Genomic DNA, 18,063 nt, shown 5'->3' with positions numbered 1-18,063 from the left:
CCGCAGCGGCGGGAAGGTCACCGGTCGCAGGAGGCCCCGACCGGGGCAGCGACGACGACCGAGCTACCTTTGGCCTCGCAGTCGGCGCAGTACTTGTTGTCCTCCTCCCTCAGAAGCTTGGATAGGATGAGCTGGTGCTGCTCGTTCAGCTTCTGAGCCTTTTCCCGGCAGGAGCGCGTCGCCATCTCGGCAGTGGGGCGGGGAGCCCAGGGCAGCTACAGCAGCGGCGGACGCTGGCTGGAGCCCGGCAGAGGGAACGCACCTGGCGCCGCCGGGACCGCGGGCTGGCTTAGCCCAGGAAGCGGCGGCGGCAGCGGCAGCTGAAACAGGAGGAGGGGCGGCGGTGGTAGCGCCGATGTGTCCCGCCTCCTTGCCTGGCCGGCCGGCAAGCACCACCCGAGCCGGGGAGGGGAGGGGGAGGGGGAGTGGGACGCGCCGCGGCTTCCGGGTGGCGCGGAGGAAGGGACCCGGCAGCCGGGCGCGCTGCGCATGCGCCGAACGTAAGGCACGCGGCCTGCCGCGTCTTTCTGCAAAAAGGGCTTCTGCCCAAGGTGATTCCTGAAAAGTCGCTGTCACTGCCTCATGCGGATTTTCCTCCCTTTTGACATGTGATGGTCCTTAGGCCTCTAGTAAAACTCTGTAATGGAAGACCTTTTACAAGGAGCTACTTTGACTTGCCCATTTGCCTTTGCTCTTGCTGGCACAACATTGGAAATGCAAAAATACTAGCGACTGGGTGGGTTCATTTACTCATTGGAGGTTTATTCGCCTGCAGTTTAGAAGCTGGAGACACGGATGGAATAAAAGAGGAAAAACGGTCTCTTACATTTTAAGGACGAGAAATAATCTAGTAGTGACATGTATTAAGGGATAACATTTCATTGAGTGATTACTCTGTTACGAACTATTAGCTCATTTAACCCTTTCCCCAACTTTATGACATTGTTATCCTCATTACACAGAGCAGGAAAGTGAGGCATAGAGGAATTAAGTAACCTGCCCAGATTACAGAACTACTAGTGGGGGAGTTGAGATTCAAATCCAAAGCAGTCTTGTTCCAGAGTCTGAAACATCTGGCTGTAAGCCCTTCCATAAGGGGGAAAGTGTGACCAGGAACCCAAATACTCGACGGTGATACTGTAACAAGAAGCTGTGTAAATAGTGAGCATTAATGCAAGAGAAAGAGAACTAAAGAAATAAAACACTTTTAATTGGAACCCAGACCCTAATCCAGGCTCATGAGGTTTCAACTCTGGGTGAGGCAGTTTCAATGATTTGGCATGTTTTATATTATGAGGAAGTTCTAATATGGGGCTTATACAAGCCGAATAAACAGTCCTTGCTTGAGGTGAGGCAGATGCTAAGAAAGGCAATGAGCAAGAGTCGGTCTTACACTTTTTAGTAAGGCTAATTTCTAGCCGCTGGCCCTGCCTAAAAGTGACCCTCATTGCTACCTAGCCCTGTTCTTGGCACAGGGGCTCAAAAAATGTTTGTGGAATTAAATTGAATGGATATGGCAATGAAGATGTTCAGTAATTAAACAAATTAGAGCTTAAACTGCATAGCTCTGACAAATAGCAACTAGAGAGGTATTGGTGGGTTCAAAAGAACAGAAAAAAACCTTATGTGGGAGGGAGAATGTTATGAGCCTTGTCCTGAAGATACGCTTGATTTAGATGGAGACTGGGGAGGGAGATATTAAGAAAGAGTAACATGCACAAAAGCATAAAGACCTCAAGTACCTTGGAAAACAGACTGGAACAAAAGGTACTACTTAGGACGGAGTGAAAGATAAGGCTGCATAAGTAAACTATGATAGGGTTATGGAAGATTTGGGAAGCCAGACAAAGTAATCTGGCCTTGATGCAATTGACAGTAGAAAACTTGTAGATTTTGGCCGGGCACAGTGGCTCACACCTGTAATCCCAGCACTTTGGGAAGCCAAGGCGGGCGGATCACCCGAAGTGGGGAGTTCGAGACCAGCCTGACCAACATGGAGAAACCCCGTCTCTACTGATAATACAAAATTAGCCAGGTGTAGTGGCAAATGCCTGTTTAATCCCAGCTACTCAGGAGATTGAGGGAGGAGAATCGCTTGAACCCTGGAGGCAGAGGTTGCAGTGAGCCAAGATCACGTCATTGCACTCCAGCCTGGGCAACAAGAGTGAAACTCCGTCCCCCCTGCACCCCCGCCCCGAAAAACAAAAAAACCTGTAGATTCTTCAAGTAGGATAATAGCATAATAAAAAGGATATTTTGGGAAAGTTAGTCCTGCAGTAACCAGTAAACAAACACCATTTTTTGAGTACCTGTCCTCCCTACAAAAATTTTGTGCAGCACTGTAAGGACTCAGAAAACAGAATACAGGTTTACCCCCAATAAACGACCTTCAGGATGGATTGAAGGGTCACAGTGATGTCCAATAGAAATACTTGCATGCCACACATATAACCTTAAATAATACAGTAGCCACATTTTAAAACAGAAAAAGAAACATAAAATATATTTTACGAATACATTTTATTTAACTCGATATATCCAAAATATTTTTAAGATGTGATATAAAAAAGGCATATTTTCCATTCCTGTTTTCATATTGTCTTCAAAATGCTGTATAACACAGCTCGTTTCATGTTTGAGTAGCTGAATTTATTTCTTAATAAAGAAATTATCAAAAAATTGAAGCTAAGAGTTCGAGACCCTGCTGGTCCATGGGGTCTCACTCTGTGGGCCAGCATGGTCTTGAACTCCTAGCCTCAAGCTATCCTCCCACCTTGGCCTCCCAAAGTGCTGGGATTACAGGCACGAGTCACTGCGCCCAGCCTGGAGGAGCTGAATTTCAAATATTCAGCAGCCGCATGTGACTAGTGGATACATTATTGAATAGTGTTGTTCTCGATGGTCAGCTTAGAGGCTATTAAAATCTAAATATGAGTTGATTGTATTTTAAGGCTGTAGTAGGAAGAAAGAGACATCTTCTCCAAAACATCTTGGGAAGAAAACAACATTGCATTTATTCACCAATATTTATTAAACAACTTCTATCTAGTACACTAATTATCAGAAGCTTACAGTCTACTATGAGATAAAAATATATAAATAGAAAAGGACTACATTGAAAAGTCTGTAGCAAATATAAAGTGTTCTAGGAGCAAAAGGAACAGAACATGCAGTAGCCTGGGAAAATCTGGGAAAGTTTCACGGAGGAGGTGATGCTTAAACTTGGCTTTTAACAGATGGGGGAATTTTTCAAGTGAATGGGGGTGGAGCGGAGAGAAAGGAATTGCTTTAAAAAACACGTATGGACTTCTGAAAGTTCAGGGTTATATGAAGTAGTGAGGATGTGAGGCCCAAGAAACCTAGAATGTGTTTGGAGAATGTGAAAGTAGGAAAGGAAACAAGATGGAGAGGTAGATTGACAACAGAGGGTTAAGAGCTTTGTAGCAAAGCAACAGAGTTTGAACCTTATGGGTTTATAGAACCAATAGAAGCTTTTACATGAAAAAATGACTTCATAAGCTTTCTTCTCAGTAACTCTCCATACAGCGGTAGTATGGAGAACATGGTGGGGAAAAACTTATCAGGAGAACAGATTACAAGACTGTCTCAATAATAGTCCAAAGAAGATATGATGAAGGCCTATTTTAAGCAAGTTGCATAGGGTTTGGGAGAGACAGAATCAAATGATGTTTTAAAATTAGAAGCAGCAAGATTTGGCAGCTGACTGTATATGGAGGGTAAGAGAAAGAAGGTGAGAATAACATCAGGCTTTCTAAGTTGGGAGACAGGTAAATGGTGATGCCATTAACGCAGATCAAGAACAGAAGGAGTAGGCCTCTCGGTCCAGCAGTGACAGGGCTGAGCCAGCAGCACTAATCCTCCCAGTTCTCCATGTGCTCAGCTTCCTGCTCTGCAACCATGACACAACAGGCCATCTCCTTTGCCAAGGACCATCTGGCTGGTGGCATTGCTGCTGCCATCACCAAGATAACTGTGGTCCTGATTGAGCAGGTGAAGCTGCCGTAGCAGATGCAAGGCGCCAGAAAGCAGATGACAGTTGACAGCAGTGCACAGGAATTGTGGACTACTTCCTTAAGCAAGCCCTCAACATCGCATTCAAGGATAAGCAGACACAGCTATTCCTGGGAGTATGGATGAACACACTCAGTTCTAGAGCTGTTTTGCCCACAATCTGGCCTCCAACAAGGTGGCCAGACCCACCTGTCTCTGTTTTGTGTACTCGGTGAATTTTGCCAGAATCCATCTGGTGGTCAATGTTGGGAAATCGTACACAGAGCTGGGATTCAAGTTCAAAAACCTGGGAGACTGTCTGGTGAAGATAACTAAGTCTGATGAGATCTGGGGCCTGTACCAGGGCTTCAGCAGCTCTGTGCAGGGCATCATCCTTTTCTGGGCTGCCTGAAGGCCTGAGGCATGCTCCCTGACTCCAAGACTACCACATCATGGTAAGACAGATGATTGCCCACACTGTGGTGATGTGGCCAACATGGCCTTCTACACCTTGGGTCCTCTGCAGACACAAAGGAGCCAACATACTGCACATGGGAACCCTCAAGTGCTGAAGGAAGATTTTTAAAGAGGAAAGGGGAAAGCCTTCTTCAAGAGTGCATGGTCTAATGTTCTCAGAGATCTGGGAGGAGCTTTTAGGCCAGTCCTGTATGTGGAATTGAAGAAGAGTAAGTGTGTTTCCTGGCTAGAAATGGAAACCAAGAGAATCGTGTAGCATACTTAACTGTTATGGACCACTGACCTTTGAGAAATTTCATTGTCTTTGTCCTGGCCATAGCACATCTGTAGAGGGCTAGAGAAGGCTTTAGAAAAGCGGTTCACCATGATCATATTCCACCATTGGCACCCTGAATCCATGCATTTATTACCAGCAGTAATTATGACATCACCATGGGTCCACAAACAAGGCAGCTCCTTCAAACAGACTTGCAGTCCAGGCACTTGTAGAATCCAAATTGTGTTTAAATATTTATTTTGTATTTATTTATTTATTTATTTATCTTTGAGACAGAGTTTTACTCTTGTTGCCCATGCTGGAGTACAATGGCATGATCTTGGCTTACTACCACCTCTGCGTCCCAGGTTCAAGCAATTCTTCTGCCTCAGCCTTCCTAGTAGCTGGGATTACAGGCACCTGCCAACACGCCCAGCTAATTTTTTGTATTTTTAGTAGAGACGGGGTTTCACTATGTTGACCAGGCAGGTCTCGAACTCCTGACCTCACGCAATCCACCCGCCTCAGCCTCCCAAAGTGCTGGGATTACAGATGTGAGCCACCATGTGTGGTAAATATTTATTTTTTTAAAAATCATGTCTCCCATTGTATTTGAGCACTATCTCCTCTTTTGCATGGCCAAATATTTGCAATCATGTTGTATATTGGGCATTCTTCTGCAAAACAGTACAAAGAGGACACTGAAAAAACAAGAAAGAATAAAAGAGATAGTCCAGTTTTGGGGTCAAGGGAGAAGCAGCATTTGCTTGGGGACGTGTTAAGTTTAAGATGTGCCTAGGACATCCAGCTTCATGTGTCTAATGAGACATTGTATATTGACTTATAGAACTCTGGAGAGATGTTACTGCTGATAAAAGTTATTTGGGAATTATTGCATTTAAAGGATCATAGAAGCTATAAAAATGGATGACATTCCCCCAGAGAAAGCATGTAGACAAAGGAGAGAAGAGACCCAAAGACAAAATTCTGGGGATTGCCTATTAAATGAGGAGTGGAGAGAGAAAGGTGAACCATTGAAAAAAGCAGAGAACCAGAAGCCAGGGAAGGAAAGGTTTCCAAGAAGTAAGGGTGAACACCAACCAATGCCAACTATTCCAGAAAAGTCAATTATTTCCATTTTAGACAGTACATACAGCATGTGGTCATGGGTCTGCACAGTTCATTGTTTTCTTTCATAGCCCAACAACAAGAGAAGATAAATCATCTGATGGGGCTTCCAGAGCCTGTGATTGTCTGGAGGGTTCCATGAAATATTGAGGGAGGGATGGGGATGGTTAGAAGGGAAAAAGAAAAAAGGTACAAGGATAGGAAGCAGTACTAGAGTAAACTATTGAGTGTAAAGTAAGGAAAGTGTCCAAAATGTGAGAAGTGAAGTAGGAGCAACCAGTGATTATAGGTTTCTTTGAGGCCAGAGGTGATGTGGTGTGGTTAGGGAAAGGATGCTGACAGCTAAATAAAGAGAAGGGCTTAGTGACACCACTCAGAAGGGTGTAGTACCTTGTCCTGATGAAGTCCTGGATGTCGATGTGTCTATGGATGCTTGCTGGATGGGGAATAAAGTTGAAGGTCTGTTTTTGCAGATTCTTAGAGAGATTAGGTCACTTTGACTCTAATTATTTATTTCTGGTCAGAGGAAAAGATGAGAAACAGGTTTAGGGAGTTTGACTACAATAGAACCAGGATTTAACAGAAGATATAAGTAAAGAGGGAAAGTGATGGAGTAGGAAAATGAAGGAAAAAATTTAGGTCAGGTGAAATGGACAAGAATGAACCAAATATGTGGGTGTAGGTGGAATATCTGATAAGAGCAGTAGGTATAGACAGCTGGAAGGATGAGGGTAATAGTAATAAGAACCAGTGTTTTTCAATCTCCCACTGTGGAATAATGAAATCAATTTTATTATACTATTTTTCACATCAGGAAACATCAACCAGGATGTGGTATTTCATGTTGAGATAACAAATAACTTCAAAATCATAATGGCTTCAGACAATAGAAGTTTCTTCTTGGTCATGCTACATGAGCATTGAGCTGGTAGGGATTCTACCCTATGTTGTCGTCACTCTGGTACCAGGCTGATAAAGTCTCTATCACTTTTCAGGGTAGAGTCAAGAAGATGACTCTTAAAGGCCTCTCCCCAGGAATAATACATATCCACCTCCACTTTTAAGCCATTGGCCAAAGCAAACCCATGAACCCTCCTAATATCAAGGGAACCAGAAGTGCAATCCTACCTTTACCTAGAAGGAGAAACCAAAATATCACTGAACAGCACAGAAACTGTGGCCCAGAGATGTTAAGTACTTGGTTTAAAGTTATCGATATCTTGGTTGAAAGCCTAGATATTAAGTAGCAAAACTGGCTTTCAAGATTACGTCTTGTTGGCACTGAGGCCCTGGTTTTTTATAAGCTATGCTATCCTTTGGGATGGAAAACAGAGTAGAACAAGTTAGACCAATCAATAACAAAATAACAAGAGTTAAAGAGAGACCAAAAGTGTATTGAGTCAAGAGGAACACACATGTATTGAGGAAAGAGGAACATTTATTATGGAGATAGATAAACATATACACACCCACAAAAAGAGGAAACCCAGGAAAGAGCCTAGATTTTTGTTTGCTTTGCCTTTAAAAGTTACATCAGGCGGCTGGGCGCAGTGGCTCACGCCCGTAGTGCCAGCACTTTAGGAGGCCAAGGCGGGTAGATCATGAGGTCAAGAGATCAAGACCATCCTGGCCAACACGGTGAAACCCTATCTCTACTAAAAATACAAAAATTAGCTGGGCATGGTGGCGGGCACCAGTAATCACAGCTATTCAGGAGGCTGAGGCAGGAGAATCACTTGAACACAGGAGGTGGAGATTGCAGTGAGCCAAGATCGCACTACTGCACTCCAGCCTGGCAACAGAGCAAGACTCCGTCTTAAAAAATATATATCAGGTAACCTTAGTGTGTTTGTGCTTCCTAAAAACTCAGCCCAACTGGTGCACTTTTTTAATTTATGGTCAGATACCAAGGAACTCTCCTCAGTGTGGGGAGAGTGAGGTCTCTGTTGAAAATTTGCAACTTCCACACAATTCTTCCCCACCTTCCTTCAGAAGCAAGTTATTTCCTTTTTTTTTGAGACGGAGTCTCGCTCTGTCGCCCAAGCTGGAGTGCAGTGGCCGGATCTCAGCTCACTGCAAGCTCCGCCTCCCGGGTTTACGCCATTCTCCTGCCTCAGCCTCCCGAGTAGCTGGGACTACAGGGAGTAGCTGGGACTACAGGCGCCCGCCACCTCGCCCAGCTAGTTTTTTGTACTTTTTAGTAGAGACGGGGTTTCACCGTGTTAGCCAGGATGGTCTCGATCTCCTGACCTCGTGATCCGCCCGCCTCGGCCTCCCAAAGTGCTGGGATTACAGGCTTGAGCCACTGCGCCGGGCCGCAAGTTATTTCCAAATGTACATTATTAAACAAGTACCTGTTATATAAGAATACACAATCTCCCATTACCAGGAAAATATACTTTCCAAAATCCCAATTTCTCAACTTTTTACCCTCCAGTACAGAGACATTGAAATTTTTTGAGTGGTCATATGGGCAACCAGTATCCCCAGTCACAAAAAAAAAAAAAAAGCCTGATACAAGGAGTTAGAAGAACATATTCAACCCCTTCAGTCCTGCGGGGGAGACAGGAAAACCAACTTACACATGTATTTGAAGGCAGATACCTGATGGGACCATTAGAGGGGTATCTAGGCCTCAAGTTTGGCTATGGGAACTCTAACCATTCTTTGAAGCATTTTGTTGAAGCAGAATTAAACAACTCAGAAAATTTTCCTGAACCTGCCCTTCTTCTTTTTTTTGAGATGGAGTCTTGCTCTGTCACCCAGGCTGGAGTGCAGTGGCGTGATCTCGGCTCACTGCAACCTCCGCCTCCTGGGTTCACGCCATTCTCCTGCCTCAGCCTCCTGAGTAGCTGGGACTACAGGTGCCCGCCACCACACCGGCTAATTTTTTTTTTTTTTTTTTGTATTTTTAGTAGAGGCGGGGTTTCACTATGTCAGCCAGGATGGTCTCAATCTCCTGACCTCGTGATCCACCTGCCTCGGCCTCCCAAAGTGCTGGGACCCCACCAGTCGTTTGTTTGTTTGTTTTTTGAAACAGAGTTTCACTCTTGTCACCCAGGATGGAGTGCAGTGACATGATCTTGGCTCACTGAAATCTCTACCTCCCGGGTTCAAGCAATTGTCCTGCCTCAGCCTTCCAGCAGCTGGGATTACAGGTGCGCACCACCGTACCCGGATAGTTTCTATAATTTTTAGTAGAGACGGGGTTTCACCAAGTTGGCCATGCTGGTCTCAAACTCCTGACCTCAGGTGATTCACCCGCCTTGGCCTCCCAAAGTGCTGGGAAGATAGGCATGAGCCATCACGGCTGGCCCCCACCAGTCTTTTGACAGGAAGGTTGACGGCTCTCCCGATTCATCTAGTCATCCATTCAACAACATATTTTTGGCCAGGCATGGTGGCTCATGCCTGTAATCCCAGCACTTTGGGAGGCTGAGGTGGGTGGATCACAAGGTCAGAAGATTGAGACCATCCTGGCTCACACGGTGAAACCCTGTCTCTACGAAAAAAGTGAAAAATAAATTAGCCAGGTGTGGTGGCGGGCACCTGTAGTCCCAGCTACTTGGGAGGCTGAAGCAGGAGAATGCTGTGAACCCGGGAGGCGGAGCTTGCAGTGAGCCGAGATCGCACCACTGCACTCCAGCCTGGGCAACGGAGCAAGACTCCGTCTCAAAAACCAACAACAACAACAATATATCTTTTAGTTATTTCCATGTTTCGAGCACTGTGATAGGTACTAGGGATAAAACTTAGTAAAGAAAACAGTCATAGCCTGATCCCTCACTCCTAAAGTAGTTTATTGTCCATATTTTACAGTGAGGATCAGCTTCCTTCACTGTCACCTTAGAGATCTCCAGAGCCTATACCACTAATGCACATGGCAAGCCCTTAATAAACATTTGCTGAATGAATGAGCAAATGAAGTTCCATATAGGTGCTCACGTGTAAAAACATTCAACTTCGATAAGCAGATTGAAGAAACATAACTTTTTAAGCATTTTTTTTTTTAAATTAGAAAGAGGGTCTTGCTCTGTCACTCAGGATGGAGTGCAGAGGTGCCATCATTAACTCACTGCAGCCTCAAACTCCTGGACTCAAGGAATCCTCCTGCCTCAGCCTCCTGAGTAGCTAGGCTATAGGCACATACGACTGCACTCAGCTAATTAAAAAATAATAATTTTTATGGAGATGGGGGTCTCACTGTGTTGCCCAGGCTTGTCTCAAACTCTTGGTTTCAAGGGATCCTCCCACCTTGACTTCCCTAAGTGCTGGGATTACAGATGTAAGCCACTGAGACTTAAGTGACTTTTTTTTATAAAAAGGGACCCTAATGCACAAAAATCCTGTTTATGTCACTCCCAGTTCACTTCCAGTCCTGGTCAAGTTATATTTTATTTCATGTTTTTGCCTTTTCCTCACTTAAGTTTAGATTTCACAGAGTTTCTGCATCTCAATTTTGAAAGATAAATTCGAAGTAATCAGAAATACACTGTCAACTTCAAGATTTAAAACAGTAACAACAAAACTGATCTGGGATGAAATTTAATCAGGTAGACTCGGCTTTCACAAATCTGACCTTGGCAGTAATTTAACTTAAGCCTGGTTATTTGAGGGAAGACGCAAAGATAAGTGAATAAGCGATTTCATCCTACTTAAGACAAAAGACATGAACACAAGTTGGAAGATATATGTTCTGGCTTTTTAAGGGTATAATAAGCATCGATTGTTTTTGTCTGCCCATAGTCCCGCCTCCCTTCTTCTAGCAGCACTGCCCCAATCCCCCTTCCCTATTGAATGAAGTTTTGAAGGAATGACTGTCAACCAAGGTCTCTGTACTAGGCATGTAACCAAATTAGGCCATACAGTGATTAAATTAGGCCATTCAAGTTTCCTCTTGCAAGTTGAGCTTGAGGGGATTAACCCAAAGACAGAAACAGCTGGAGATCATTCATCCCTGTAGCCATCAGTTTGTCTATTTCATCCTGCTCTCTTGATCTTCACAGCTACTCTAGCTCCTGTTTTTTCTGAAGACTAACTTTTTAGCTTTCCTTCAGATTCTTTGACTACCACCCATAAGTCGTCCAATGCATTCCTCTTTTGCTTGTTAAATTTTAAAAGTCATAGAACAGATTTATATAGAGCACCAACATTATTGATAGTGAGCCATGCACCATTTGATGAAAGTAGAGGGAAATGTGCTATGGTCTGAATGCTTCTGTCCTCCCAAATTTTCATGTTGGAACATAACCCCCAATCTGGTAGCATTAAGATGTGGGGCCTTTGAAGGTGATTAAGTCATCTGGACAGAGTCCTAATTAATGGTATTAGTGCCCTTCTAAAAGAGGCCCAATGCTGGGCACAGTGACTCACTCCTATAATCCCAGCACTTTGGGAGGCTCAGGTGGGTGGATCACCTGAGGTCAGGAGTTCAAGACCAGCCTGGCCAAAATGGTGAAACCCTGTCTCTACTAAAAATACAAACATTAGCTGGGCATGGTGGCGAGCACCTGTAATCCCAGCTACTTGGGAGGCTGAGGCAGGAGAATCACTTGAACCAAGGAAGTGGAGGTTGCAGTGAGCTGAGATCACACCATTGCACTCCAGCCTAGGCAACGAGAGTGAGACTCCGTCTCAAAAAATAATAATAATAAATATAAAAAAAAGAGGCCCAAGGGAGCTTGTTGGCCCCTTCCACCAGCTGAGGATGCAACAAGAAGGCCTCATCTATGAACCAGGGAATGGGTCCTCACTAGATGCCAAATCTACGAGTGCTTTGATCTTGGTCTTCCCAGCCTCTAGAACTGTGAGCAGTAAATTTTTGCTCTTCATAGGCCACCGAGTCTAAGGTAGTTTGTTATAGACGCTCAAATGGAGTAAGACAGCATGCTCTTTAAAAAGTTACCTTCTTTTTCTAGTCTTTAAAGGAACTCTTTGCCTTTCTTCTAGGCCTTTAAGATTTGGTAACTTTGCTGGAATGAAACATTTTACACATGAAATTTTCCACCATTTTCACTCTTGACCTTCTTACCAAAATAGTGTATATCATCTCAGTAATTCCAAACTAAAAGTAGGATCATTTTAGGAGAAAGAGGGAAAGGAAATAGGCATAGGTTTATTTTAAATTGTTTAAAAATATTGTGTATTCGTTGCCACCTTAGGATAGGAAGAGATTTTTTTTAGAACACAAGATGCACTGACCATAAAAGAAAAAATTGAAATCAGACTTCATCAAAATTTAAAATTTCTGCTCTTCAAAAGACACCATTGAGAAAAAGGCAGGCTACCGATTTGGAGAAAATATTTGTAATTTGTGATAAATACAAAGGACTTATTTAGAGAATATATAAGGAGCACCTGCAAGTCAATAATGAAAAGACAATCCATTAAAATGGCAAAAGACTTAAAGAGATAGCTCAAAAATATACATGAAGAACCAGTAATTATCATTAGTTATTAAGGAATTGTACAATTAAAAACGATAATGAAATGCCATTTTATACCTACTAGAATGACTCAAATAAAATGACTGACAATACCAAATAGTAAGTAGGTAGTGAGGCAACTAGTATTCTCATTGCTGTTGGGAGCATAAAATGTTATAACAACTTGGTCAGTTAAAGTTAAACATATACTTCTCCTGTGACCTAGCAATTCCACTCCGAGAAATGAAAAAAATATATTCATAAAAAGACTTAAGTAAGAATGTTCACAATAGCTTTAGTCACAGTAGTCAAAACCTGGAAACAAATGTTCATAAACAAGAGAATGGATAAACAAATAATGATATATTTATGCAATGAAATATTACTCATCAATGAAAAAGACAAACTAGGCTGGGCGCAGTGGCTCACGCCTGTAATCCCAACACTTTGGGAGGCCGAGGCGGGCAGATGACCTGAGGTCAGGAGTTCAAGACCAGCCCAACCAATGTGGAAAAACCCTTTCTCTACTAAAAATACAAAATTAGCTGGGCGTGGTGGTGTATGCCTATAATTCCAGCTACCCAGGAGGCTGAGATGGGAGAATTGCTTGAACCCGGGAGGCGGAGGCTGCCGTGAGCTGAGATGGTGTCATTGCACTCCAGCCTGGGCAACAAGATCAAAACTCCGTCTCAAAAAAAAGACAAACTACTGGTACACAAAACAACATAGGTGAATCTCAAAATTACTATGGGGAGTAAAAAAGCCCTACAGAAAAGAGTACATACCATATGAAAACTAATATATGGCCATAGAAATCATACCCATAATTGTCCAGGAGGGAGAAGGATAGGGAGTGACTAGAAAGTTGTATGAGAGGAACTTTCTGGGGTGATGTATTTTATGTCTTAATGGGGGTGATGATTTACACAGGTTTATATAATCATAAATGTCATCGAACTGCATCCCTAACATTTATGCATTTTATTGTACATAAATTATACCTCAATAGAAAGAATATTGAAAAAAGACATTGGGGGACATTGTATCATACAGGTCCATTAGGAAATGGAGCATAATTTGGTTTCGTTTTTTTCCCATTATTCTTGATTCTGTGCTGAGCATTTCCCCTATCCTTCTTTGAAAGTCTACTCTTGGCTCTTCTATGTGATCTCTAATGCATGCCAACTGTCCTTCTCTGAGCCTCTTAAAAATTACTCCTATTCATTTTGTTCCCTCTTTGCCAGTGTTGAGTCCTCAGCCCCTTGCTTTTCTTTCCTAAAGCACATGTGCTGTATTCAGGAACTGTGCATTTTCATAGCTTCCCATCATCACTTCTACTCTCAGGAACTAGCATATAGAGCCAGGAGCGGTGGCTCACGCCTGTAAGCCCAGCACTTTGGGAGGCCAAGGTAGTTGGATCCCCTGAGGTCAAGAGTTCAAGACCAGCCTGGCCAACATGGTAAAACCTCATCTCTGCTGAAAATACACAAATTCACTGGGCGTGGTGGCGGGCGCCTGTAATCCCAGCTACTCAGGAGGCTGAGGCAGGAGAATCACTTGAACTTAGGAGGCGGAGGTTGCAGTGAGCCAAGATCGCACCATTGCATTCCAGCCTGGGCAACAGAGCAAAAACTCTGTCTCAAAAAAAAAAAAAAAAGGAACTAGCATACAGGGTTTACCCTTGCACATGACCAAAGCTACAGCCTTTGATAGCCTTGACTGCCACTCTCCCAGAGGCTCAGAGAATAGTTCCCAGGGTCTCCTTTCCGTCACCTTCTTCAAACCTTCCATCTCTGCTGAAGTCATATTTTCCATTCAGTGAGTTGCCCCCTAGATTCCACGTCTCTGTCTTGATGCTTTGCACTGGCAGCTCCTCTGACTGTCTACCTAGTTTATTTGATGCCAAATCCACATTTTCCTTCTCTCCATGGTATTGCTTCTCAGGCTATCTCCCTTGTTCCTCCTGGTACATGTTGAGGGCAAGCTACGCCTGCCTCCTTACCCAGCTAAGATGTAGCTGCTATGGTAAGCCTCTTGGAGGACACACTCCATGGACTTCACATCTCTCACATCAGGCAGGTGCCTGTAATCCCAGCTACTCAGGAGGCTGAGGCAGGAGAATCTCTTGAGCCTGGGAGGCGGAGGATGCAGTGAGCTGAGATCGCACCACTGCACTCCACCTGAGTGACAGAGTAAGATGAAGTCTCAAAAACAAACAAACAAACCTCTCATATCAGCCTCCTACTGCTGCTCCCTTTCTACAAGGAATGCCTAGCTTGCTTTAGAAGTCAATCTCCAAAACCAAACTCATCTCCTTCCTTATTCAGGCTCCACCTTTGAACATTCCTGCTTCTCACATTAGTAATTTTATGATCCCAGTTGTCTGGCTTGAGACCTTAGAGTTACCTTTGATTTATTCCCAAAAAAGAAACGTCCAATAAATGACCTAATCACATCATTTCATTAAAATGTCTCCTCTAATTTAGGGCCTCTTTGTTTCCAGACTCTCCCTGACCCAATTTTACTCAATGTCATTCTTTTAGGTTCTGTAAATTTCAGATCAAAGGGCAGGGTCATTACTTGTTCATCAGTCCAATGCAGATACAGCAGCCGAAAAGGCCAAAAGTGCCCAAAGTACTTGCGGATCAGGTACTTGAGTCTCCTTTCCTGTATTCATTCATTCAACACAAATATTTTGAGCATGGGCCATATGCTCCTCACTGGAGATAAGTTCACAAATAAAAAATACACCCTCTAGTCTTAAGTACCTCACAGTCTAGGGAAGAAGACAGTCATCAAATAATCACACAAAAATTGCTAGGAAAGAAAGACGTAAGGTGCTATAAGGACATGTGAAGGGGAGATTTGGCCCCAGTCATAGAAATCTTCTCAAGCAAAGAGACAACTGAACTGGCAACTAAAAGATTAATGGGGGCTAGGCATGGTGACTCACACCTGTAATCCCAACACTTTGGGAGGCCAAGGCAAGAGGATTTAATTGAGCCCAGAAGTTGAAGACCAACCAGGGGAACATAGCAAGACCATGTCTCTACAAAATATTTAAACATTAGCAGGGCATGTTGGCACACACCTGTAGTCCCAGCTACTTGGGAGGGTGAGGCAAGAGGATTGCTGGAGCCCAGGAGTTCCAGCCTCCAGTGAGTCATGCTTGCACCACTTCACTCCAGCCTGGGTGATAGGGTGAGACCCTGTCTCTTAAAAAAATAATAATAATAAAAGATTGATATGAATGAACACAGTTTCTGTACTGGGGAGAGGGGTTGGAAACACATAATATTCATGTTCAGGGAAGTAACAAAAGACTTGTATTGATACTGTGACCACAAAGAGCTGCATGGTACAAGGCCAGGCTGGGGAGGTAAGAAGGGATGAAACCATACAGGGCTTTGCAGTAGTCATAAAAGCCCACCACTGAGCTCTTCTGCCACAGGGGAGCACAGGCAACCGACAGTCTGAGCCATTGCTCTCCTGAATCCGTCACTGTGTTCACACCAAGGCCATGCTTCCCCTGGGCTGCTCCCAGCCAATAACGAGCATGGGCACTGGTAGGCAGGGTGAGGGAAGGCCATTAATATAAGACAAGAGACTCCTTTAACAGCGAATGTTGCCTCAAAGACCCCTGTTGGCTTGGTCAATACTTTCTCAGAACTTTGCTGCCTCTTCCTACCCAATCTGAGCCTCTTCCTACCCAAATCCTCTTTCCTGCCCCCTCTCTTCCACAGGTGTTAGACCTGCATCACAGTCTGAAAGTTCTTCTGCATTCTCCCTCTCCTATTTATATAGACATCCCCCTTAATAAACATCTTTCAGGTCTAATCCCATCTTAGCGTCTGCTTCTTGGAGAACTTGAATTAACACAGCTTTGTTAAATAAGATAAATTGCAATTATGGAATTATCTTTATACCAAGAGTGATAGGAAGCTATTGGAGTATCATGAACTCTGATTGACATGATCAGATTTATGTTTTGAGGGAAAAAAAAAAACCCTTCTTGGCAGCAGTGTAGGGAAAAGATTGGATGTAGGCAAGAGCAGATATAGGGAGACCAGTTAAGTATATTTGGCAGTGATCTAGAAGAGATGATGATAGTTGGATTAGGATAGTGGTTTTATTTATTTATTTAGAGATGGAGTTTCACTCTGTTGCCCAGGCTGGAGTGCAGTGGCATGATCTCGGCTCACTGCGGCCTCTGCCTCCCAGGTTCAAGTGATTCTCCTGCCTCAGCCTCCCAAGTAGCTGGGATTACAGGCATGTGACATCACTCTCAGTTAATTTTTGTATTTTAGTAGAGATGGGGTTTCACCATGTTGACCAGGCTGGTCTTGAACTCCTGATCTCAGGTGATCTGCCCACCTTGGTCTCCCAAAGTGCTGGAATTACAGGTATGAGCCACCTCACCCAGCCAGGATGGTGGTTATAGAGATAGTAAGAAGTAGGTGAATTTGAGAAATGTTAACAAGATAAGATCAACAAGACTTGGTAATGGACAATAGAGACGGTAAGGGAGAAGGAGGTATCAAGACTGACTCTGAAGTTTCTGCCTGTGCAGCTTAGGTGGGTGGTGCCATTCACTGAGCAGGGCAACACCCAGAGGTATGTTCTAGGGTGATCATAAGTCTGAAGTGCCTTTGAAATATACAAATAGGGCCCGACACAGTGGCTCAATCCTGTAATCTCAGCACTTTGGGAGGCCAAGGCAGGTGTATTGCTTGAGTCCAGGAGTTCGAGACCAGCCTGGCCAACATGGCAAAACTCCATCTCTACTAAAAACGCAAAAAATTAGCTGGGCATGGTGGCATGCACCTATAGTCCCAGCTACTCGGGAGGCTGAGGTAGGAGAGTCACCTGAGTCCAGGAAGTTGAGGCTGCAGTGAGCCAAGATCACATCACTGCACTCCAGCGTGGGCAACTGAAGTGAGACCCTGTCTTAAAAAAAAAAAAAAAAACTGTCAGGCAAACAGTTGAATATCTGAGCCTGGAGCTCAGAGAAGTCTGGGCTGGAAGTATAAATTAGTAATTGAAAGTATAAACATGGCCAGGCGTGGTGGCTCATGCCTATAATCCCAGCACTTTGGGAGGCCGTGGCGGGCAGATCACCTGAGGTCAGGGCTTCGCGACCAGTCTGGCCAACATGGTGAACCCATCTCTACTAAAAATACAAAAATTAGCTGGGCGTGGTGACATGCGCTTGTAATCCCAGCTACTCAGGAGGGTGAGGCAGGAGAATCACTTGAACCTGGGAGGCGGAGGTTGCAGTGAGCTGAGATCACACCATTGCACTCCAGCCTGGGGGACAAGAGCAAGACTTCGTCTAAAAAAAGAAAAAAAGAAAAGAAAGTATAAACATGGTAATATATACATATATTTTTTGAGATGGAGTCTCACTCTGTTACCAGGCCAGGCTGGAGTGCAGTGGCACGATCTTGGCTCACTGTAACCTCCGCCTCCCGGGTTCAAGTGATTTTCCTGCCTCATCCTCCCGAGTAGCTGGGAGTACAGGCACGTGCCACCACACCTGGCTAATTTTTGTATTTTTAGTAGAGACGGGGTTTCGCTATGTTGTCCAGGATGGTCTCGATCTTTTGACCTCGTGATCTGCCCTCCTCGGCTTCCCAAACTGCTGGGATTACAGGCGTGAGCTACAGCACCCGGCCTAAACATGGTAATATATTATCACAATAAAGAAGCTATGGAAGTAGAATAAATCACGTGAGGAGGAATAACTGAGTAAAAACAGAAGATGGC

General features: G+C 44.2%; 1 protein-coding gene across 7 annotated transcripts in view; it reads right to left on the bottom strand.

Annotated features, from left to right (window-relative positions):
• SMAP1 (small ArfGAP 1) overlaps positions 1-4,820 on the bottom strand; it is a 201,727-nt gene extending 196,907 nt beyond the window's left edge. For 5 of the 7 annotated variants that reach the window (XM_033217588.1, XM_033217594.1, XM_033217589.1 and 2 more), the window contains exon 1: positions 68-459. In XM_033217588.1, the coding sequence (XP_033073479.1) occupies positions 68-185 (118 nt within the window). In that variant the 5' untranslated portion in view covers positions 186-459. Of the gene's footprint in view, positions 1-67; positions 460-4,771 lie in introns of those variants that run through there. The other 2 variants (XM_033217590.1, XM_033217593.1) reach the window with 2 other exon arrangements.
• Between the last annotated feature and the right edge of the window lie 13,243 nt (positions 4,821-18,063).

Source organism: Trachypithecus francoisi, unplaced genomic scaffold (assembly GCF_009764315.1).
Source record: "Trachypithecus francoisi isolate TF-2019V2 unplaced genomic scaffold, Tfra_2.0 Lachesis_group10, whole genome shotgun sequence".
In the NCBI taxonomy this organism is placed as follows: Eukaryota; Metazoa; Chordata; class Mammalia; order Primates; family Cercopithecidae; genus Trachypithecus; species Trachypithecus francoisi.
Note: the sequence above shows the minus strand (reverse complement) of the source record. Positions and strands in the feature narration are given on the sequence as shown.